Source organism: Sciurus vulgaris, assembly GCF_902686455.1.
Source record: "Sciurus vulgaris genome assembly, chromosome: 8".
Lineage (NCBI taxonomy): Eukaryota > Metazoa > Chordata > Mammalia > Rodentia > Sciuridae > Sciurus > Sciurus vulgaris.
This window is the reverse complement of record NC_136468.1, coordinates 65,384,700-65,408,986: the sequence shown is the minus strand read 5'-3', so window position 1 is coordinate 65,408,986 and position 24,287 is coordinate 65,384,700. Positions and strand designations below refer to the sequence as shown.

The 24,287-nt window shown below is 36.8% G+C and overlaps 1 protein-coding gene across 1 annotated transcript in view; it reads left to right on the top strand.

Annotated features, from left to right (window-relative positions):
• The window catches only part of FBXL13 (F-box and leucine rich repeat protein 13), a 250,107-nt gene that overhangs the window by 165,450 nt on the left and 60,370 nt on the right, over positions 1-24,287 (top strand). The window contains 5 exon segments of the mRNA XM_079150237.1: positions 15,473-15,571; positions 16,144-16,180; positions 16,183-16,235; positions 16,237-16,261; positions 16,355-16,517. Of these exon segments, the coding sequence (XP_079006363.1) occupies positions 15,473-15,571; positions 16,144-16,180; positions 16,183-16,235; positions 16,237-16,261; positions 16,355-16,517 (377 nt within the window).

Sequence of the window (24,287 nt, the reverse complement as noted above, 5' to 3'; positions counted from 1 at the left end):
TGCCTTGTTGTGGATCTGTTGTGATTCTGTGCATTTGGTGTTCTGTAAGCCTCTTGTATTTGATTTTCCATTTCATTCTTCAGGTTTGGGAAATTTTCTGATATTATTTCATTGAATAGGTTGTTCATTCCTTTGGTTTGTATCTCTGTGCCTTCCTCAATCCCAATAATTCTTAAATTTGGTCTTTTCATGATGTCCAATAGTTCTTGGAGATTCTGTTCATGATTTCTTACCATCTTCTCGTTTGGTCAACTTTATATTCAAGATTAAATATTTTGTCTTCATTGTCTGAGGTTCTGTCTTCCAAGTGGTCTAGTCTTTTGGTGATGCTTTCCATTGAGTTTTTTATTTGGCTTATTGTTTTCTTAATTTCAAGGATTTCCTTTTTTTTTTTTTTTTGAGACTCTCTATCTCTTTGTTGAAATGATCTTTTGCTTCCTGCAATTGCTCTTTCAGCTGCTTATTGGTATTATCATTCATTGCCTGCATTTGCTCTCTTATCTCATCCTTTGCTTTGGGAATCATCTTAATCATGTATAATCTGAAGTCCTTTTCTGATATTTCTTCTAACATGCTGTCATTGGATTCTATTAATATAGAATCTAGATTTGTTTGGATCATTTTCTTCCCTTGTTTTTTCATGTTGTTCATGTATCTTCCCCTCTAGCAGTGCAGATTTGGGGTATTGCAGATTTCCCCCTATAGGCTTATAGTGGCCCTGTAGGTTTCCAATACCTTTTCTTTATGGGGAGATCAATATTAGCAGTGCCCAGTTCAGACACTATGCAATCCTAGGCCAAATAGCACCTTGGAGGACAATAACAAAATTGTCATAATAAACAGAATGAATTCAAATATTATCTTCTGTATAGCAAACAGATTTGCAATAAGTTCTGCAGTTTCTAATGGAGGACAAAGAGGATGTAGAGGGATGTAGGATGTAGCTGTTAATGGGATAAGAAAAGATTATACAGAAGTTCGAGATAATAGAAAGGGTGAGAGTGTAATCAAAAGAAATTGGATGTTAGCATGCAAAAAGGGAGAAAGAGACTCTGAGGGAACATGTAAACAAAAGGAAAAGAGAACCAAAAACAGTAAAGAAATAAGATCTTAAAATTGTTCAATAAGGAGAAGAAAGACAATCTACACTATAGCAGTCATATAGTATTCAAACCTCCCAGTCTTCAGTAGCCTGATGCATGAGAGACACCTGACAATGAGCTTCAAGTCTCCAGCAGGCATTTCGGGATGGGATTTGCCCCACCTAACGATTGGAGCTACAGCTTCCAGGATTATCCAAGATGGCCGCTCTGGCTTCGAATATTTCATATTTGAACAACATATTGTTGGGAAATGGGGAGCTGCAGCTTGGGGTGTGGGTGTGGTCAGCTGGAGGTCCTGGAGGCGGGGTGCAGTTGGTCAGGCAGGGGTCCTGGAGATCAGGTGTGTTTGGTGTGGTTGCGGGATCCTGGAGGCCGGGTTCAGTCAGTCAGTCTGGGGTCCCTGTGATAGGACGCAGTCAGTTGGTCTGGGGGTCCTGATAGCAGGGAGCAGTCAGTCGATGTGAGGGCCCTGGAGGCAGAGAGTGATCAGTCAGGCTGAGGGATCCTGGAGACTGGGCTCAGTCAGTCTGGCCAGGGGTCCTATAGGGCCTAGCTGTTGTCTCAAAATGGTGGCAGCCACGTGTAACCAAACCTGCAAGTACAGTGACAGAGAACTTCCAGGCAAGAGCAGGCAGCTGGCACTCCACTGGCAGTCTGTGGTCAGTCTGCTGGCAGCTGTCAGACGATGGGGAGGTGAACCTAGGGTGGTGGGTGATGGGTAGGTGAAAGGCAGGCGATGGACAGGTAAGAGGCAGGCAAATGGTGGATGATAGGCACCTGACAGTGAGCAATCTGAACTCAAAAATGGTGTCGATATGCTGGCACACTGCAGGGATCACAGTAGACAAGTGGGGTAAACAGCAGGGTATTGATAAGCAGGAAAAATTGCCTCACCAAGAAACAGATATCCTCTGCCTGAAACCGAGTTACGGAGGGACAAGAAACGCAGCCTCCCTCTAGTCCACCATCTTGGATCTTCTCTAATGAATTTTTTTAGTAAGTTTTGCCATACTAAGTTTTGCAAAAATATAACATATATACAGAAAAGTACACAAAGTACTGTGCACATTCATGTACATGTTTTTTGGTGAGCATAGCACATATTTTTGCTGGGGGTATACAGAGATGTCAAATGAGTGAATGGTACATGTATGCTTAGCCTTAGTTGATATTGTTAGTTTTCCAAAGTGGTTATACCAATCCTAGTGACAGTTTCATGACATAGAAAATAATAGCGATTTGGTTTCTGCAGGAAAGCTGATGCTGCAGCTCCCCATGTTTACTTCCCATATTTATTCATGTCATTTATTTTCACAGTAATACTATTCTTAAAGCATTTTATAAGAGGGGTAGGAGAACAATTTTAAAACCTGGAGTGGGTTTCTGCTAAACACTCTTTCCTTCTCAAAAATTAGCAATACGTATTTATTCATCTTAAATTTTCTTCCACAGTAAGTAGGTTTCATTACATTTCCCTTTTCAAATTTTCTTATCAGACTGTCAGAGCCCAGCAAGGAGTTCCTACTGATGACTATTTTCAGTAAAAGAAATTGAGAAGTTTAAAATTTTTGTGTTTCACTGTGCATAGTGGCACAATCCTGGAATCCCAGTGACCCAGAGGTTGAGGCAGGAAGATTGCAAGTTTGAATCTAGCCTCAACAACTTAGTAAGACCCTGAACAACTCAGTGTGTCTAAATAAAAAATAGAAAGGACTGGAGATGTACTCAGTGGTAAAATATGCCTGGGTTAAATTCCTAGTACCATAAATGATATATAAAATAAAATAAAAAGGTTGTGATTTTTCTGCAGTGTTACAGTGGAGAAAAAATACTCAAGAGAAGTATAAGTAGGCATTTCTATTTTATTTCATATTGGATTTATTTTGTTCATTTTGGAATTTAGGTACAAGAGCAGATTTGCTTGTACTTCTCAGTTCAGGCAACTTTCTTCATCTGTCTGTGCAGGGTGCTACTATTGTTTTATTTATTTATTCCCTTCTTCCCCACCCCCCACCCAAGCCACTCCTCTAATCTGTTTAATGTATTTCCTCAAATCTCTGTGTATTCTAATACTCTTATATTGTGGTTCTCTGTCTTAGCATTTTAAGTCTCATAAATTATGTTGTGCTATGTGTCTTGTTTCTTACTTCTGTCAATATTATTGAAAGTACTTGATTAAGTCACCTCCTCTTCTTTCCAGCCTCAAAATCATAGCCCCAGAGTTGAGTCCTTTTCAGGTTTACATCTACTTCTTTGAGGATCTCATCCTGTCTTCTGACTTTTTATCACCTACAAAAATAAGCATATACATATGTGTGTGTGTATACACATATACACACACATGTACATATAAAATCATATACATACATATACATCTATATACTTATATACATATTTATGCTCACATGCATATCTACACACATATTTGTGTATAATATATGTATATTTATATATATAGAAGTTTATTATATAACTATAAAATCTCATATATATGAAATATATCTCCAACCCAGACTTCTTTCTCAAATTTTGGACTCGTACCTTTAAAAAAATTGGCCTAAAAAATAATCCTTTGCTCCAACACAGCCTTTCTCATTTTAGTTACTGCATCTTTATAATTGCTTAGGCCAAAAATCTTGGTGTCATTTGTTATATATTGAATTGTGTGTCCCTCCCCGCAAAGTTATATGTTGATATCCTAGCCACCAGTACTTCAAACACACGTCACTGCAGATATAATTAGTTAAGATGAAGTCATTAAGTGTGTGCCCTAATCCAAGATGATTAGGAGTCCTTATAAAAAAAAGAAAATTTCAACAGGGACTCAAGCATACAGTGAGAACACTGTGAACATGAAGACAGTTCCCAAGAAGGAGAGAGGCCTAGGAACAAACTCTTTCCTCAGAGCTCTCAGAAGGAGTCAAATCTGTGGACACCTAGAACTCAAATCTCAAGCCTCCAAAACTATGAGAGAATGAATTTCTGTTGTTTAAACCCTCAAGTTTGTTATTTTGTTATAGCAGACCCAAGATGTCAAACTAAGACATCAGCCTTCACTCACTCCCCGAACCCCCAATTCCCTTCCTTCCACATCCATTGTGTTAGAAAGTCCAGTTGACTCTCAGCAGAATCTGACCACCCCTCAGCATCTCCACAGCCACCACTCCAGTCCAAGTGGCCACCATCTCTCTCCTGGTTACTGTGGGATCCTCTTAGCTGGTCACCCTGCTTTCACCCCTGCCCTGTACAAGTGTGCTGTCATCACCATATGTAGAGTTATCATTTTGAAACCCAAGATAATGTCCTTCTTCTGCTCAAATACCTGGCAAGGCTTCCTGTTGACTCAATAAAAGAAAAGCCTTAGAAGGACCTGGAAGGACCCATGTAATCTGCCCTGTCCTCCAGTTGCCTCTCTGACATCATTCCTCCGACTCTCCCTCTTGCCAATTGTGTTCCAGCCACATTGGCTATCTTTCTGTTCTTAAAAAAAAAAAAAAAAAAAAAAAAAAAAAAATGAGCAAGCTCCCACCTTAGGGGTTTTACACTGGCTATTGTCCCTGCATGAAATGTTCTTTCTGCAGATATCTGTATGGTTAACTTTCTCTAAGCCTTTCCTCAACTGTTCCCATGAATGACTGAATAAATGGATAAAAAGGCACAGCTAAAATGCTCCAAAGAGATCCACATTAGTTCATTTCAGAGCTTTCTAAAATAAGTTCATATTTCTCTCAAAATCCCAAAATGGAAAATGTGAATAGAATTAAGAGTTTTACTGGAGAGGACAAAGCTATTCTATTGTACATGAGAAAGTACCAGTTGGGAGGGCAGTGATTCCTGGTTCTTGTTCCCCACTAACATCTGCTCCGTTTTTGTAACTCCAAGGAGTCTCCTGTTGACATTAACTTAGGGTAGCTACTTTCCCTGCAGATTCATGTAACTTCAACTGTGCATAACAGAGGGTATGGCACAGTGCAGGAAGCTGGGTGTGGATAACCACAGACATGTTGGGAAGGATGGCTGTGTCCAGGCCAAGTTCAGACTGAAACCCAAATGCTCAGAATGCTACAATGCTGAACATGGAATGGGAGAAGGAGCCAGATGAAGAGTAGGGAATTTGGACCAACGTTCAGATTTGCATGTGCAGCTTCTGAATAATTAAAGGGACAGTCGGAGGGCTTTCTATAGGGTGTCTGCTTCTGAGCCCCCCTTTTTCTTCATTTCCAGCCTAATTGTTTTACTAGGTTCTTTTACCCTCTGCCTAGACATCTCCATACCATCCCTCTCTCCTATTCACCAGGCTAACTTGGACTTACCCTTGGAGACTCTGCTCAGTTATAACCTTCTCTAGGAAGCCCTTCCTCAACCCTCCCATATGGATTATGACCTGTGCATCCTTTGATTATTGGACCTTTCATAAGCAGTTTCTATGTATTCAGTGATCTGCTGCCCTCCCCAGTGTGAGTGTCTTGCTGGCAGGAATGATACCTTGTTTATCTACATATCTGTATCCTTAGTATATAATACTAATCATGACATGGTAGCACTGTGATCAGTGTTTGATGAATCACTTAGTGAATGACGTTTCAGAGAATTTCAGGGCATGGCTAGCTAGGTGCTTCATACGGAAGTGTGGGGGGCCTGTGTGGTAGCTGGGGAGTTGACCACCTATTCTGGAGCAAGGTGTGATGATTTCTTCTTGTAAAGGGGTGAGTGTGACATTTCTTCAAACTTGAGGAAGAAAAGAGCCTAGGAAACTATGGAATAAAAAGTGCAAGTATTTTTTTGTCAATTATATTTCTGTTGCTACACACAAATAAATAAAAATGAATACAGACTGCATCCCAGAAATATTCAAGTGATTGTAACACTCAGAGTAATGGTTTATCAGTTACACTGTTAAATCTCTCTTGGACCCATGAAACTTAAAGGAAGACTGTGCACACTGAAAGATTCCAAGGTCATTTCAGTTCTTCCAAGGCTACGTGAATTCCAGTCTTCCCTTTCATAGAGACAGAGCTCATGGAAGGTCTTATTTGTTCACCCCTGGGGTTTGTGGTAGAGGTGGGAGAAAGCCACACAGCCATGTCCAGGGACAAGTATACTAGCCAAATTGAACAGAGATCACATAAGCAAAGCTAAACTAGGAAGGGATTTCCCTTTCTTTCTCTCTCTCTCTCTCTCTGTCCCTCTCCTTCCTCCTCTTCCTTTTTCTTTCTTTTGATGCATCAGAAGGCTGTGGGATGGTGAAAGGACCCCAAACTGAATTCGGGAGACCTGGAATCTGGTCATCCTACTATGACCCTAACCAGTTGTGTGACCTTGGGCAGTTACTTGGTTTTTTTTTTTGTTTTGTTTTCCCTGCCTCAGTCCCCTCATCTGCAGCATTGCTAGGCTGGGCTAGATGATCTCTGAGCCTTTTTTTCAACTTTAGGATTTTGGTTTCTATGTGGTGACCAACCAAGGTAATCACAGAGGGAGCAAGATTGGGAGAAAAGAAAGGCTGAATTTGAAGTTCTTGTGATACATCTGGGTGTAAACAACAAGAATTACTTGAAAGTAGAAGTCTGGTTCTTGGAATGGAGCTGGGTCTAGAACTATAGATTTGGGAGTTTATCAACAAGGTTAATTCTATGGAACAAAAAAAGTTTTCTAATCAGCTAAACTAATTGCGAATGAGCAGATTATATATCAAAATGAATTGGTAACTTAAATTGAAAGTCATCATGCACTTATATTTGACTGATTTCATTTTCCTTCATTCTAGGGAATACTAAAGGGCAGAATATTAATATTTGCTGAATCTGTAGTGTAAATACTCTCATCATGGCCTATTTGAAGTCACTAACTGAAGTCACTGAACGGGGAGTTGGGGGGAGCTGTGCAGAAGCACACCTTTATGTAATATTTTCATCATGGAGATACAATAGACATAAATATCCCCAAGAGCATAGATAATGGTAAAGTGGCAAAATAATTAAGAAGTGATGAGTTTGAGTATGCATTACCATTGTTTTTAATACAACTTACCTAATTTCAAGTTTATATGATTTAATTTTTTAAATGGCTGTGTTTCACAGCCAGTTTATGGAGTTCCTGAAAATTAAACAATCAAAAAAATTTAACACTTAAATTTAGCCTTTACTCACAAGTGGTGTGAGCTGGTTCACATAGCATTGAAACTGATGCTAAAATAGGGGAGTAACTTGCCTAAGATCACACAGAAAATGTCTAGCCAAGGTTAGAACTTCCATTCATCTAATACTGGAGACCAGACTCTTAACCACTATTCTATCATTTGTTTAACTGTAAAGTGCTATATTGTGTATCATGAAAAAAATTATTCATTTTGGATTTGAAAAATACTGTGTGATCTTAAGTATCATTTAATAAGGAGTTCTAGTGGAAAATCAGTCAGAAAAATCACAGTGCCATATCTGCTGTTTTGGCTCAGTTCTTGTACCTCATTTTCCCTGTAAAAGGGATGCTTTAACATAGTCCTTTCTGAACCACACTTCAACTTGTGTTGAAAAAATTTGTAGCATTTAAAACTTTTTTATTTATCTTGTGTAAATTTACATAGTTTTTATAATTATTAGTTTGACTATAACTATGCTGAATCTCACCATCGTGTGTATCCGTAAAACACTAATTTGAAAAAAACTGTAATAGCATATATGATTATGTCAAAATGAATCTAATATTATGTGTAACTAAAAAGAACCAATAAAATTCAAGTTAAAAAATAAAAGCAAAGAAACATACACCTATTGTTTAACATCCCCAGCTTAGTATAATCTCTTTGTAGTCAAGATGTGTAAGGGTTTTTATTATATTAGGTAGCAAAATTGAAACATCTGGCAACAATTTTAGTTCTTGAAGAATCAGATGACAAAATGATGAGTCTCAGAGGAGTAAGATCATATTTCCCACTCCTAAAGAAAAGGTTTGAAAATTTTTTATGTTTTCTGAAAGCCATACTTATTTAAGTTCCCTATCTTGGGAAGTGACTTACACACAGAATTTCATGAACTATTCTCAAAACTCTATTTTGGTCTTGGACCTGGCGAAGCATGTGGTAGCTGTAAACCACCATCCAGCCTGTTACTCTAGACAAACCAAGTAGCTCTGTGGATCATTGTGTTGCAGTAGGATATATGATGGTTGTGATTCAGTTTTGAAAGAATTGAAGCTGAATTATAATACAGGAGAAACTGTGAGCCATTTGGCCACTGGGTGAGGAAGAGAACAAGATAGTGTGTCCTAGACAAGAATGACAAAAGTTCAGGATGGGCCAGCCTGCTTCTGGCAGATTGCAGTTATGAGTCATTGTGCTGTGAATACACACAAGAGTTGGCCAGCACACTCGCCTTCCTGGCATCTGCAGGCTTCACTCATGTTGTGTTCTAGTTCCTCACTCACATCAGAAAATGAAATGTTTGATTGTCTGATGTTTTTAGATAAATATGGCAATTTTTAACAACGGTTTGTGTTGACCACCACCCACTTCAGAACTACTCATTCTAATTTACATTCTACAAACAATTCATTCAACAACCACTTGGTTTATTTGCAAACCATTGTCATAGTAGCCTCTGCATCAGGCACTGTGTTTACTCTATGATGCTCTCCATGTTCCTCCACAGGGATACTGAACATGTGCATAGATGACCCTCATACTATCATATCATCCTACCTGAGTTGGTGAGGGAGGGCTACCTAGAAGAAAGACATTAGTGAACAGATAGAAATTTAGACTGTAGAGATAAGAGCAGTGAGGAGGAATATATAGACCTGGAAACTATAGGATTGTTCAAAGAGAGTTGGCAGGACCTCAAGAGGACCATGACCAGGACTTCTAATATTTGAGAGCCTGTCAAGCCCTCTTTAGCACAGACAGTATGGGAAGTATTGCTATTGAAGATGCTTGTGGTGCACTTGAATGCAATAAAACAGAATGTTCCATAGTGTTTTGGAGGAAAGTTTTTCTTTTCTTTCCAGTAATTCATTCTATTTGCTAAGCCAGACTCCTTCAAAGTCACTGAGAGGTCATGAAGGATATATGGATATGACTAAAGTCATTACATTACCCATTAGTCATTGGATACAGTGCTTTTAGAATGAGAGAAACAGCTGGAAATGGTACAGGAACACAGCTTGGGCCATGTCTACCTAAGATGGATATTTCTTGCTGTCACAGAGGGTCTGGCCCAGCATATATATCTTTTCTGTGTTGCCAAACTGACTGATTCAGAGACATTGTTTGTAAAACAGGAGTGAAAAGCGGAAGGTTGGTGAAATGTTATCATCCATGTGGCAAATCCTTTCCTCCTTCTTGCCACCTTGGAGTGGCAAAGAGATGTGAGCTGGTCCTTGGTGCTCAGTAATTTGGTCTTCATTTCATGGGGTTCACACAAAACTCATTTCCTTCACAGACAACTGTCTTGTGCTGATGGTTGAGACCCACTCCGAAGTTGCTGGAGGGAACTTTCCTGGAATCACCAAAGCTCTTATACCCCTATTAGGAGTACTAGCTATCTGGTCGGCCTGGAGATTGGAACACCACTGGTAAAGACAGTTTCTCCCACTTCCAACCAGTGAGATCTTAACCAGAAAAGAGCAGGGTGGCAGGGCTCCAGTAGGTGTCAAAATGGAAGCCACAGTCACTTCTCAGCTAAACAAAGGGATCAAATCCCAGGTATTGTAAGAAAGAATCCTACACAGAAGATCACAGATATCAACTGGGATGAGGCTTGGAATTTTAAAGTGGTAAAATATTTTGCTTTTTTCCTTTAAAGAGAAAATTTTAATTTCAGATTTTATCCTCATTATTTCAGTGAAGAGAAAGCACAACTAATTGCTTGACTGAAAAGATTCTGGCAGGAATATTTGAGTCATAAAATATTAGCCAAACATCTTTTTGGATATTCTAATATAAACTTTGTGGGAAACTAAGCACTTCATGCCAGGACAAAGCTAAAAGTCTCTTCTCAGAGGTTCCTTTTCTAGAAACTAATCTTATTGGTTGATAGCATCAAGTTTTTGGCTGCAATGCAAGGAATCACCCAGCTGTGGCTGCTTGTTGCTATCATTTTTTCCTCTTATTCAGGAAATCTTGTCAAGAATATGTTTCCAAGACATTGAGAGGGAAAAGCTTGTTTGTTTTGTGGAAGCCATTATTTCACATACCAGTGCAAAGGGAATGGACTAGGGTCTGAGATAAAGTGGTAGAACTCACAAGTGTTGTCAAAAGCAACAGTTCTCATGGAGTCATGTGTCATCATGGGAAGAGGTAATCTCTGCCTTGGCTCTGCCATTGCTGTGTGATTCAAGACATTTTATTCATGCATTCAGCATTTATGTTACCCACTCTGTGTCAGACACTCTGTTTAGCAGTGGGAACACACTGTGAGGAATAAAGAATCTGTTCTCAAATCACACAACTTCTTTGAATACTATTTCTTTGTATTTGCAGTGCACCACAATGAATTATCAAGGTCGTCTACCCCTGGTTCTTGATTTTTGACTTCTCTGTGGGAGCAGATTGTGCCCAGAAGAACAATAACAGGAAAAGTGATATCTGATATTCCATGGACAGATATTGTACTGACTAACCACTTTTGTATACGTTGCCTACTTTGTTTTCTCAAGAATCTCTTAAAAACAGATATTATATCTGTTTTACAAACATGAAACTAAGAGTTGGAGTAGTTGAGTGACTTTGTTACAAATGAGAAAGAGGCAGAGTGAGACTCCAACTCAGCTCTGCTGACTCCAAATCCGACATTCTTCTCTCCTCCCTGCTCTCCATGTTTTTACGTGTTCATTCACGTAAGTACTGTGGGAGTACTTATGGAAAATTTACTCAAGAATTCATGGTAACACAATATAAAAAAATCCCTCATTCTTGCTTTATGAAGTCTTTCATTAGCTTTACCTGTCTCCTTACTACTAAACTTCTCTTAATCATATAAGAGTGTTTTTGCCATTTCATCCAAGGCCAGTACTCCTATGGCTTTTCCTCTGCTTGTGCTTTACTTTCCACTTGGAATCATTTTCAGTCTTTCCTATGCCTAGTTGTGCATACTACTCTGGAGACTGAGGCAAAAGAATCACAAGTTCCAGGCCAGTTTGGACAATTTAGTGAAACCCAGTCTTAAAAAGAAGAAAAAAAAATCTTGCCTATATTCAAATTTTACATTCTTTCTCAGACTTCATTTTATTCCTCAATGTAATTCATTCATCACCTAATAGTTGTCCAACACAATAAGAATTTTTTAAAATAATGTCTGATCCTCTCTTGGGGGAAAATAAGATGCACAGATTATGGGACACAGTTTTGGGCCATTTATTCTGGGTGTTTCCCTACAAAGAGAGGTGTGTGGTAGTGCATTATGCAAAAACTGCCCAAGGGCTTCTTCATGCTACCCTTTCCAAAAGATGCTTTCTTCTGTTACTTTTTCTGGTTGTACCTGGTTGTTGTAGAAAGTTTAAAAAGCAACAACTTACCACTCTTTAGGAAATAATCACTATTAAACATTTTGGTGTACTGCATTTCTCTCTGTGATGTTTAATTTTTTGTGTGCCAATTTGTCTAGTCTAATTGTGTCCCGTTATTAGTCAAACACCAGTCTAGAAGCTTCTGTAAAGTTTTCATTTTTTTTTAGTTGATAAACATTTCAATTAGACCTTGAGTAAAGTAGACTAAGCTCTATAATGTGGGTAGAAGTCTATTCCTTACAAGTAAAGACTCAATTTTCCCCAAGAGCAAGTAATACTCTGCCTAAGACAGTAACATAGAAACTTATCTGAGTTTCAGTCTGCAAATTTTGGATTCACTCCTACAACATTAGCTCCTTCCTGAATTTCTAGCCCCCTGGCCTGTTCCACAAATTCCAGGCTTTCTAGCACTCACAATCATATGAACTGATTGCTTAAAATCTCTCCCTATATCTATCTGTCCTCACATTACTTTGTTGGTTCTCTTTCTCTGAAGACCCTGACTAATATATTCTTTTACTTACTTATTACCTTTGGATTAGTACTTCTCAACTGTAATGTGCATATTAATTGCATGGGGATCCCGTTCAAGTGCAACTTCAAGTCAGTAGGTGGGGGCTGAAATTCTGCATTTCTAATGAACTCAAGATAATGCTGATACTGTGTTCTGTGACCACATTTGAGTAGCAAGACTTTAATCAACTTTTTTTTAAACTAGTCATGATCTCAGTTATCTATTAAAACATTATTATATTAACTGTATTACACTCTATCAGAAGAATTTCTATACTTCAGTTAACCCAGTTCTAATTTCTATAATTTAGTTTGGTGTCAATTTTTCACCATTATATATTTCTGTGATAAATACAATCATGGGCTGCTATAATGTTTTGGTTAACCATTGACTGGGTATAAGACAGCTGTCCCATAGTGATGTTATAGCAATCTTATTTTATGTCAGAACATCTGTGATATTCATACAATGACAAAATCATCTAAATGATACATGTTTCAGGATGTATCCCTATCTTTAAGGCATGCATGACTGTTTTCTTGTACATAAATCTTAGGATGAAACTATTTCCTTAGGATAATCTTGTCAAAGATGAATTCTTAGGCCAGAATAGATAAAATTTTCAGGTTTTAGAAACATAATTTCCAAAAGATTCTTTAAAAAAAATTGCCTAAAACATACTCATACCCAAAAGCCTGAGTGCAGCTTCTCTAACTCAAGTCTACATGCTTTTCTCTGGTTTCAAGAACTTCCCTGGTCTTGTGACTGTGTGCTTATATTGTCAGTGTCTTCTGGGCAACAGAACCTACCATATATTCAGATTTCTCTGAATTCATTTGTACATTCTCCCATATATTCATGTAAAGATATTACTCGATTATCTACTTAGTTGATGATGTAGACACCCTGCTGGGAATTGGGGTAGAAGGGAATTAACTCTAAGTGTATGGTAAGAACCTCTTCTAATCAAGGCTCAAGGACTCTTCCTGAGGAAGTGACATTTGAGATGAGTTTTAGTTATTCTGAAGATGTGGCCCTCAGTTCCCTAACTTTTGACTAGTCATTTTCAGATAGGTGGAGGCTTTGATGACAAAACCTTGGAAGTAACCTTGTTGAGAGATGATGCACATGAGATTTCCAAGGGTGTCCCAAGAGGTCCTTTGTAGCTGCTGTACCTCATTCTCCCTGTCATGCTTTTGTGAAGATGGCCACTTCAGGGGGGTTCCCCCCTTCCATCAGCTCCTGGGTGGAGTTTTGCTTTCTCATTACTTAAACTGGACCCCATCCATCTGATGTCCCAGTCATGTCTGTTTGCTACAGGAAAACAAGTTATTTTAAGGTAATTTATCATAGGCAAATATTTCGATCTTTTGATTAGTCATGATTTTGAATATTTTCTACCACTTCTGACCATATTAATATAGATAATGATATTTTAAAAGAAATTAGTTCTATAAAGCTATAGTTTTCAACAGAATATAGTATTAGCATATGTATAGACATATGATATGTAGACCAATGTACAGACGTAAGTTCAGATCAATGGGATAAAATTGAGAATCTAGAAATCCATATACTTATGGTCAATTGATTTAAAAATTTTTTTAGTTATAGATGGACACAATACCTTTATTTTATTTATTTATCTTTATGTGGTGCTGAGAATTGAACCCCATACCTTATACATGCTAGGCAAGTGCTCTACCACTGAGATATAATCCCAGCTCCAAGGTCAATTGATTTTTGACAAGGGTGTCAAGACCATTTGATGGGAAAAAGAGTATTCTCTTCAACTATTGGCTGCTTGGGCAACTGTCTGTGTTACATGCCAAAAAAGTATAAGTTGGACCCCTACCACACACCAATAAGAAATTAAATATAAGAGCTAAAATGATTAAAACTCCTAGAAGAACACATTGGGGATAAATCTTCATGACATTGGATTTGGCAGTGAATTCTTAGATATGACATCAGAAGCATGCACAATAAAGAAAAAAGATAAATTAGACTCATCAAAATTGAAACTTTTATTCATAAGAGACCTTATTTCTTAAAATGAGAAAACAAACTACAGATCGTGGAAAAAATTCCAAATCATTTATCCAATAAGGGTATAGTGTCCAGAATATATAAAGAATTTTTACACTTCAATTACAAAAAAGTCCAATTTAGAAATAGACAAAAGACTTAAAAAGATATTTCCCAAAGAAACTATACAGATAGCTAACAAATGAAAAGATGCTCAATATTATTAGTCATTATGAATATGTAAATTAAAATGACAATGTTAAGGGTCTCTTCAATCCCTCTAGAAAATTCTTGAGAAAAAATGGAAAATAACTATTGGCAAAGATGTGTAGAAATTGGAACCTTCCATTTGAAATTGTAGAAATTAGATTGTTGGTAAGGATGTAAAATGATAGAGTCACAGTAGAAAGAATTTTTGTGTTTCCTTTAAAAGTTAACTTAGAATTACAGAATTCATTAATTCTACTCTTAGGTATATACCTCAAAGAATTGAAAATTGGCATTCAAGCAAATAGTTGTGCACACATAGCAAAACTGTCCAAAATATCCAAAATATGGAAACAATTCAAATATTCATCAATAGACAAATGGATAAACAAAATGTAATATATCCATATGTTAGACTATTAGTAAAAGTAATAAATCCATAAAAAGGAATGAGGTACTGATACATGCTCCAGTGTGGTTAAGCCTCAAAACCACTATGATAAGTGAAAGAAGTCAGGTACAAAAGGACACAGATTGCATAATACCATTTATATGAAATATTCACAGATGGTCAATCTATGGAGACAGAATGCAAACCAGTGATGCCAGGGCTGAGAAAAGGGGCATATGTGGGGGGGGCAACTTTTTACAGTTTCCTTTTGGGTTAATGAAAAATTTTAGGAACTAGATACAGATAGTGGTTGCACAACATTGTAGATAGTTAAATGTTTTAAGTAATAGTTGTTATGTGAATTTTACCTCATCAAAACATTATATAATAAAGGCTGTTGTTGTGGCTCAGTGAATGTGGCACATTGACCTAGAATGTGCCAGGTACTGGGTTCAATTCTCAGCACTACATAAAAAAATAAAATAAAGATATTGTGTCCATCTACAGCTAAAAATAAAAAGAAATTTAAAAAACGTGATATAACAAAGAATATATCAAGACTAGATCCTTTCTTCCCCTGTTATATATGCCATATTTTTATGGTTTCAGTTTTAAAACAGCAATTAAATGGTGACATACCTTTGGTTATTAATATCTTGGGGGTTTATTAGAGGCCATACTAATAGGTTCTCCTCTGATTTTCACTTAAAATTCTTACTTTGTGCAATTCAGATTTCAGTCCAAGGCTTCAAGAACATTGCAAGCAGTTGCTCTGGAGTCATGCATCTGACCATCAATGATATGCCAACTCTGACGGACAACTGTGTAAAAGTAAGTAGTGGAAAGTGTATTTTCTTCTCAGTCTCATTAGATGAGTACACATTCTAATGGTTTGAATCACTGAAACATTTTCATTTTAATTAATAGTAAGAAAATAATTTAAAAATTTACACACACACACACCCCTCCAAAAACACTTGAACATTTAAATCCTTAAAAATACTAAGAAACCTTGTTTCATAGTTAGAATATTTTTGTTTCAGTGATGTTATAGCCTAAATACAAAATTTAACTTTAATTTTCCTATCCAAGTACTAAACAGGCACAAACTTGCTTAGTTTAAATTTATTTCTCTATGTTAAACTGCCAAATGTAGTGATTTTTTTCAGCATTCCATTTTCTCATAATCTTGTAACATGATTTAATTCTGATTCCTCTGCATAACTCAAATGTGAGCGTATTAAAATATGTTGAAAAAATCCCATTTTCTTTGAAATTAGGGAAATTTAATAGGTACTGTGTCTGTTCAGTAATATTGAGAGGAAAAATATGACATCATTACCTTGCTAAATTTGTTTTGTATACTATGTTTAATTTATTAATCATCTTTTTTTCTTCTAAAGGCTTTAGTTGAGAAGTGTCAAAGTATTACATCAGTGGTTTCATTGGTTCACCACATATTTCTGATGGTACTTTCAAAGCTCTTTCTACTTGTGGACCTCAAAAAGATTCGATTTGAAGGTCTGTGATATCAAAATGTGGTTCAACCTTATTTTTTACTTTTTTTCTTGTAGCATTGTGTATACAGTACCTGTTTTTTCTTCTTTTAAGCAGGAAATAAAAGGATTACTGATGCATGTTTCAAATTTATAGACAAGAATTATCCAAATATTCATCACATTTACATGGTGGACTGCAAGGGAATAACTGATGGCAGCCTCAAATCACTTTCACCTTTGAAGCACCTGACTGTGTTGAATTTGGCAAACTGTGTAAGGTAAGAAGCCATTCAGTTGTGGATTCAAGAAATATTGCTTATCCAGGACATGCCCCTCTCTCCCATCAAGAAGCTCATTGGTTGGTGGGATAAACATGAAAGTCAGCAGTCCAAGTGTGTTGTGAGAACTTACAATACAAAAATTTTATACATGTTCCATTTTAAAGAACTGAAATATCTGACAAAAATGCAGTTTTTTTCTGGGAACATGCCTGTAAACAGTGGAACATGCCTGTAATCCCAGTGGCTCTGAAAACTGAGGCAGGAGGATAGCAAGTTCAAAGCCAACCTCAGCAACTTAGCAAGGCCCTGAGAAATTTAGCAATACTTGTCTCAAAATAAAAACAAAAAGGGTCAGGGATGTGGCTCAGTGGTTAAGAGCCCCTGGGTTCAATCCCTGGTACCAAAAAACAAAACAAAACATATTCTTTGACTCTCAAGCTTACTGTTTTAGGTGAATCTTTTATAGGTAAATTTTAAAAAATCTAATCTGAAACTGATATTAAACCTCTGTCTTTTTGCCCTGGATTATACACTCATATTTTTTCATGTTTTCCCCCACTGTTATTCTTCACAGTTATCTTACAGCTCCATACTTCTCTCCAAAATATTGATTATATCCTTTTCTGAGTATACCCTTTGAGTTTATTTCAATGCCTGTGTTTTTTACTTCTGAAAGTTTTTCCAAATCTAGTAATTTTATCATGTTTTTTCCTGCTCATATTTCTGACTCAATTATTTATTTCTTCAAACATTTTATAAGTAGTAACTTTGTAGTAATTTAATATTCTGTGTCTGATAATTCCTATGTATGAATTATTTGTCAAATCTGTTTTGCTATTTCTGGTGACCCATTTTCACAGTGATTCATACCTTCGTGTATTTGACAATCTTAATTGTGAACACTTATTCATGTGATCTTAATGCCTATCCATAGAAACTTTGTTTTGAGCAGGATGAGAGATAGGGGTCTAACTTCTCTTTTCTACATATGGCTATCCTGCTTTTCTCAACACCGTTTGTTAAAAAGTCTAAACTAAATAATATTTTTGGCACCAAAATAATATCAGATGGCTGTAGGTCTGTGAATATTTCTCTGTATCTTCTATTCTGTTCCATTGGTCTTTGTGTGTCTTCTGATGCCAGCACCATGCTATTTTTGTTACTACAGCTCAGTAGTATAATTTCAGATCAGATATTGTGATGCCTCCTGATTCACTTTTCTTGCTTAGTATTACTTTGGCTATTCGAGTCTCTATTCTTCCAATATTCTTATTCTCCAGATGAATTTAAGAATTTTTTTCTAATTCTGTGAAGAATGTCATTGGTATTTTAATGGGGATAGTATTGAATCTGAATATTGCTTTTGCTATATGGCCATTTTGACAATATGATTCCACCTATCCAATATCATGGGATGTCTTTTCATCTTCTAAGGTCTTCTTCAATTTCTTTCTTCAGCATCCCATAATTTTCAGTGGAGAGCTCTTTTATCTCCTTCATTAGATTAATTTCCAGGTATTTAAATTTTCTTGAGGTTACTATGAATGGGCTGGTTTTCCTGATTTCTTCCTTAGCTGAATCACTGTTGTACTATAGGAAAGCTATTGATTTATGGGTGGTGATCTTGTATCCTTCTACTTTGCTAAACTCATTTATAAGCTCTAAAATCTTCTGGTAGAATTTTTTTTGGGTTTTCTAGATGTAGGATCATTTTGTTTTCAAACAGAGATAGTTTGACTTCTTTTCCTATTTGTATCCCTTCAATTTCCTTTTCTTGTCTGATTGCTTTGACTGGCATTTCAAGAACTATATTAAATAGATGTAGTGAGAGGGGACAGCCTTGTTTTGTTCCTGAATTTAGAGGAAATTGTTTTAGTTTTTCTCCATTTAGCATGACGTGGCTTTGGGTTTGTTATAAATGGCCTTTATAATGTTGAAGTAAGTTCCTTCTATCCCGAGTTTCTCCAGTGTTTTCATCATGAATAGGTGTTGGATGTTATCAAAGGTTTTCCTGCATGTAGTGAGATGATCATGTGATTTTTGTCCTTAATTCTGTTTAAGTGATGAATTAAATTTATTGATTTTCATACATTGAACCAACCTTGAATCCTGGAATGAACCCCACTTGATCATACTTTATTATCTTTTTGATGTATTTTTAATGTGATTTGCTAATATTTTATTAAGGATTTTTACATTCGTGTTCATCAGGGATATTGGTATGTAGTTTGCTTTACTTGATGTGTCTGTCTGGTTTTGGTATCAGGGTTATACTGGCTTCATAAAGAGTATTTGGGAGTATTCCCTCCCTTTCAATTTCATGGAGTAATTTAAGGAAGACTGGTATTAGTTCTTCTGTAAAGGACTGGTAGAACTCAACTGAGAATTCATCAAATCCTGGGCTTTTCTTTTTTGGAAGGCTTTTAATTGCTGTTTCAATTTCACTACTTGATATTGGTCTGTTTAGGTTTTCTATATCTTCCTGATTCAATTAGGGCAGGTCCTATGTATCTATAAATTTGACACTGTCTTCCAAATTTTCTAGTTTATTGGAGTATACATTTTCAAAATTGTTTCTGATAATTCTCTGGATTCAGAATGGTCTGTGGTGATATCTCCTTTGATGATTTTGATTTGATTTGTGTCTTCTCATTCTTTCTTTTGATTAACTTGGCTAGATTTATAAATCATATTTATCTTTTCAAAGAAACAACTCTTTGTTTCTTTGATTCTGTATATTTTTTTCTTATTCTCAATTTCTTTGATTTCAGCTCTGATCTTTTTTTTTAATTTGTTTTTATTGTAAAAAATGGGATATATCTTGTTTCTCTGTTTGTACATGAAGTAGAGGCATACCATTTGTGTAATCATACATTAATCCAGGGTAATAGTTTTTGATTCATTCTGTTATTATTTTTCCTCCCCCCGCCCCTCCCACCCCTATTATCCCGCTATACAGTCCCTTCTTCCTCCATTTTTGCCCCCTTCCCACCCCCTATATGTGTCACCATCCACTTATCAGTGAGATCATTTGTCCTTTGATTTTTTGAGATTGGCTTATCTCATTTAGCATGATATTCTCCAACTGCATCCATTTGCCTGCAAATGCCATAATTATTTTATTCTTCATGGCTGAGTAATATTCCATGGTATATATCTACCACAGTTTCTTTATCCCTTCATCAATTGAAGGACATCTAGGTTGGTTCCACAATCTGGCTATTGTGAATTGAGCAGCTATGAACATTGTTGTGGCTGTATCTCTGTAGTATACTGATTTTAAGTCCTTTGGGTATAGGCCTAGGAGTGGGATAGTTGGGTTAAGAGGTGGTTCCATTCCAAGTTTTCTAAGGAATCTCCATACTGCTTTCCAGAGTGGCTGCACTAATTTGCAGCCCCACCAACAATGTATGAGTGTGCCTTTTTCCCCACATCCTCTCCAACACCTATTGTTGCTTGTGTTCTTGATAATCGCCATTCTAATTGGGGTGAGATGGAATCTTAGTGTAGTTTTGATTTGCATTTCTCTTATTACTAGAGATGATGAACATTTTTTCATATGTCTGTTGATTGCTTGCAGATCTTCTTCTGTGAAGCATCTGTTCATATCCTTAGCCCATTTGTTGATTGGGTTATTTGTATTCTTGGTGTAGAGTTTTTTGAATTCTTTATATATTCTGGAAATTAGTGCTCTATCTGAAGTATGGGTGGCAAAGATTTTCTCCCACTCTGTAGGCTCTCTCTTCGCATTGCTGATAGTTTCCTTTGCTGAGAGAAAGCTATTTAGTTTAAATCTATCCCAGTTATTGATTCTTGCTTTTATTTCTTGTGCTATGGGAGTCCTGTTAAGGAAGTCTGATCCTAAGCCAACAAGTGAAGATTTGGACCTACTTTTTTCTTTATAAAATGCAGGGTCTCTGGTCTGATTTCAAGATCCTCGATCCATTGTGAGTTGATTTTTGTGCAGGGTGAGAGATAGGGCTTTAGTTTCATTCTGCTGCATATGGATTTCCAGTTTCCCCAGCACCATTTGTTGAAGAGGCTATCTTTTCTCCATTGCATATTTTTGGCCCCTTTGTCTAGTATGAGAAAATTGTATTTATTTGGGTTTGTGTCCGTGTCCTCTATTCTTACCATTGATCTACCTGTCTATTTTGGTGCTAATACCATGCCATTTTTGTTACTATTGCTTTGTAGTATAGTTGAAGGTCTGGTATTGCGGTACCCCCTGCTTCACTCTTCCTGCTAAGGATTGCTTTAGCTATTCTGGGTTTCTTATTCTTCCAGATGAATTTCATGATTGCTTGCTCTATTTCTGTAAGGTACATCATTGGGATTTTAATTGGAATTGCATTGAATCTGTATAGCAGTTTTGGTAGTATGGCCATTTTGACAATATTAGTTCAGCTCTGATCTTAATTATTTCCTGTCTCCTTCTGGCTTGGGGGTCAATTTTTTTCTAAGCCTTTGAGGTGGAGCATAAACTTATTTATTTGGGATCTCTCTTAATTCTTTAATGTAGACACCCAGTACTAAAAATTTTCCTCTTAGAACTGCTTTCATACTGTTCCAGAGATTTTGATATACTGTATCTCTGTTCTCCTTCATTTCGAAGAATTTCTTGATTTCTGTTCTTATTTCATCTTTGATCCATTCTTCATTTAAGAGAGTATTGTTCAATGAGCAATGTGTGTAAGTCAGTCCACATTTAATTGTAGATCAGACTTTGCTTATGTTCAAGAGACAGAGGTTGTTAATTCGCTAGAAATAGCTAGTAAAAGAATAAAATAATTTAAGGGACTTGCAGAAGTACAAAACAATGCTTCAAACTAGGTCATCATACATAATTTACAAGTTCATATATAAAGAAGAAATGATAATAGCTACATGGTTAATAACATCACTGTCCAATATTGTGGTATAGTTGTGGATTATGATTTTCCAATTTTGTGAGAAAGTAACATGTCTGTAGAAAAGTTCACTAATTTTAAGTATATACTTTGATGAATTGTTATGAATGGAACAAATTATCTATGTAACCACTACTTAGATCAAGAAATAAAATGCGACTACCATCCCTGAAGGACTCATCATGATCCCTCCCAATTTCTAATGTCTCCTTGCTCTGCAAAGATAATCTGACTTCTAACAGTATAGATTATTTTTACCTGGCTTTGAACTTTACAAATTGTATTATACCATGAATTTTTTTGTTTCTGGCTTATTCGATTCAATGTTTTGTTGTCTCTTCCATGTTGTTTCATGTTTCTGTAATTTATTTCAGTTTAAGATGGAATTTTGCATCTCAAATATGTATAAAGAAGTGAGATCTGCTAAGAATATTGTAATAGCCCCTTGTGAATGTTAGGAATGCCAGTTTATCTTTTTTTTCTTCCAGTCAATAAATTGTCCCACTTACCAACAACAACCAAAAAAAGAGAGAGAGAGAGAGAGAGAGAGAGTGAGAGTGTATTGTTTAATCCCCATGTGCTTGTGTGGTTTCTATTTCTTGCTATTGATTACTAACTTCATTCCATTATTATATGATAGGGTATATAGGATTATATCATTTTTTTGTATTTGCTAAGATTTGCTTTGTTTTGGTTGGCTTTTTCACCACCATGACTAAAGGACCTGACCAGAACAACCATAAGGGAGGAAAATTTGAGGATTCAGTTTCAGAGATCTCAATCCATAGACAGCAGTCTCCATTCCTTGAGATAATGGCCAAAGAGAGTGCAGAGTGAAGCAACTCACATAGTGATCAGCAAGCAGAGAGAGAGGTCTCCACTGCCAGATACAAACATATACCCAAAGTCATACCCCAATTCCTACTTCCTCTAGCCACACCCCACCTGCTTGCAGTTACCACTCGGTTAATCCCTATCAAGGAATTAATTCACTGATTGGGTTAAGACCCTTATAACCCAATCATTTATCCTCTGAATCTTCTTGCATTGTCTCACATGTGAGCTTCTGGGGAATACATCTAAACCAAAACATTCTTGTGGCCTAGAATGTGATCTATTTTGGAAAAGTTTCACATGCAACTAGAAGGTAAATTCAGCTACTTGTGGGCAGAATATTCTGTAGACATCCATAAAGTCCATCTGATTTATAATGTTGTTTAGGTTGGTGATATCTTTGTTGATTTTATGTTTTGATGACATGTCTATTGGAGATAAGGGTATATTAATATCATCCAGTGTTATTATGTTGTGGTCCTTGTAGGATTTAATGTCATGGAGAATTTTTTCCCATGTAATTGGGTGCATTGACATTTGGAGCATAAATGTTTACTGTCATTTTATCTTTGTTGGATTATTCCCTTTATTAAGATGTAGTGGACTTATTTGTCTCTTATGATTAATTTTTGCTTAAAATCTGCTTTGTCAGGTATGAGAATAGCTACTCCTGCTTATTTCCTTGAATCATATGCATGTAATATTTTTTGCCATCCTTTTACCTTCAGCCTTTGGGTGTCTTGCCTATGAGTCTTTTGTAAACAGCATATAGTTGGATCTTGGTTTTGATCCATTGTGCTCAAATGTGTCTTTTAATTGGGGAACTGAGACCATTAACATGTCAGTGTTATTATGGATATGTTTGTAGTTTCCAGCCATTTTGATTTTTGTGTTATATTTTATCCTTGTCTTGATTCTCATTAAGTGAATTATTCTACTATTGAACATCCTATATTTGGGAGCTTTGGGAATTGTTTTTCAATTTCTCTCTGTGCAGTTTATCTTTGAGTATTCTTTGTAGTGCTGGCTCAGTGCTCATGAATTCTTTTAGTTAATTAATGTTGTGAAAAGTTTTTATTTCACCCTTGAATTTGAAACTGAGCTTTGTTGGGCATAGTAACCTTGGCAGGCAGTTGTTTTCTTTCAGGTACTATAATGAAATATTCCGGTCCCTTTTTGATTTTAGAATCTGAGCTGAGCAATCAGAAGTGAGCCTTATTAGTTTGTCTGTAAATGTGACCCGCTGTTTCTCATGACTTTTAGTATTTTTCCTATTTTATTTGTTAGGCATTTTGATTATGATTTGTCTTGGAAAGCTTCTTATTTGACTAGGTCTATTTGGAGTCCTGTAAGCCTCCTATATATGGATGTCTATATCATTTCTATAACTATCACACTGAAAGTATTCTTTATGCCTTTAGTTTATATCTCCATGTTCTCTTCCATCCCAGCGATCCTCAGGTTTGGTCTTTTAAAGTTGTCCCAAAATTCTTGTATCCCTTCCTGTTTTTGTGTTGCTCTCTGGACTACCTGTTGGAGCAGCCTACGGTTGAAGCTGCTTGATATAAGACTGGGCCTTCCTACTCACCAGTGTGAGGTGAAATGGGTTAGGAAGTACTGTCAGTTGGCATTTCATCCATAGGGATTAGTTCCTTGTACTCCCAGGGTATAGCTTCTGCAGCGTGCTATGAGGGGTGTTGGGGCTGAGGCACCCACTCAAGCCCCAGCAGATGGGGCTTACATCTAATTAGGTCTCAGGAGTTTTGTTGTGTGGTACCTTCTTTAGCCAGACTAGATTGACCCATCTCAGGGCTGGACAATAGCTGATCTCTGATATAGGTCTGGTTCTCAGGGGCTTCTTAAGTAATTCACTTGTGGGGCAGGAGCGGGGATGATTCCCCTTCCTGGCCTTAGTCCCTGAGTGTATTCATGCCTGTTGTCTCAGACTCCCAGCCCATGTCAGCTGGTCATATAAGTCACCAGACACAAAAGAAAATTGAGTTGGGCTCCCCCTCACCCTTCT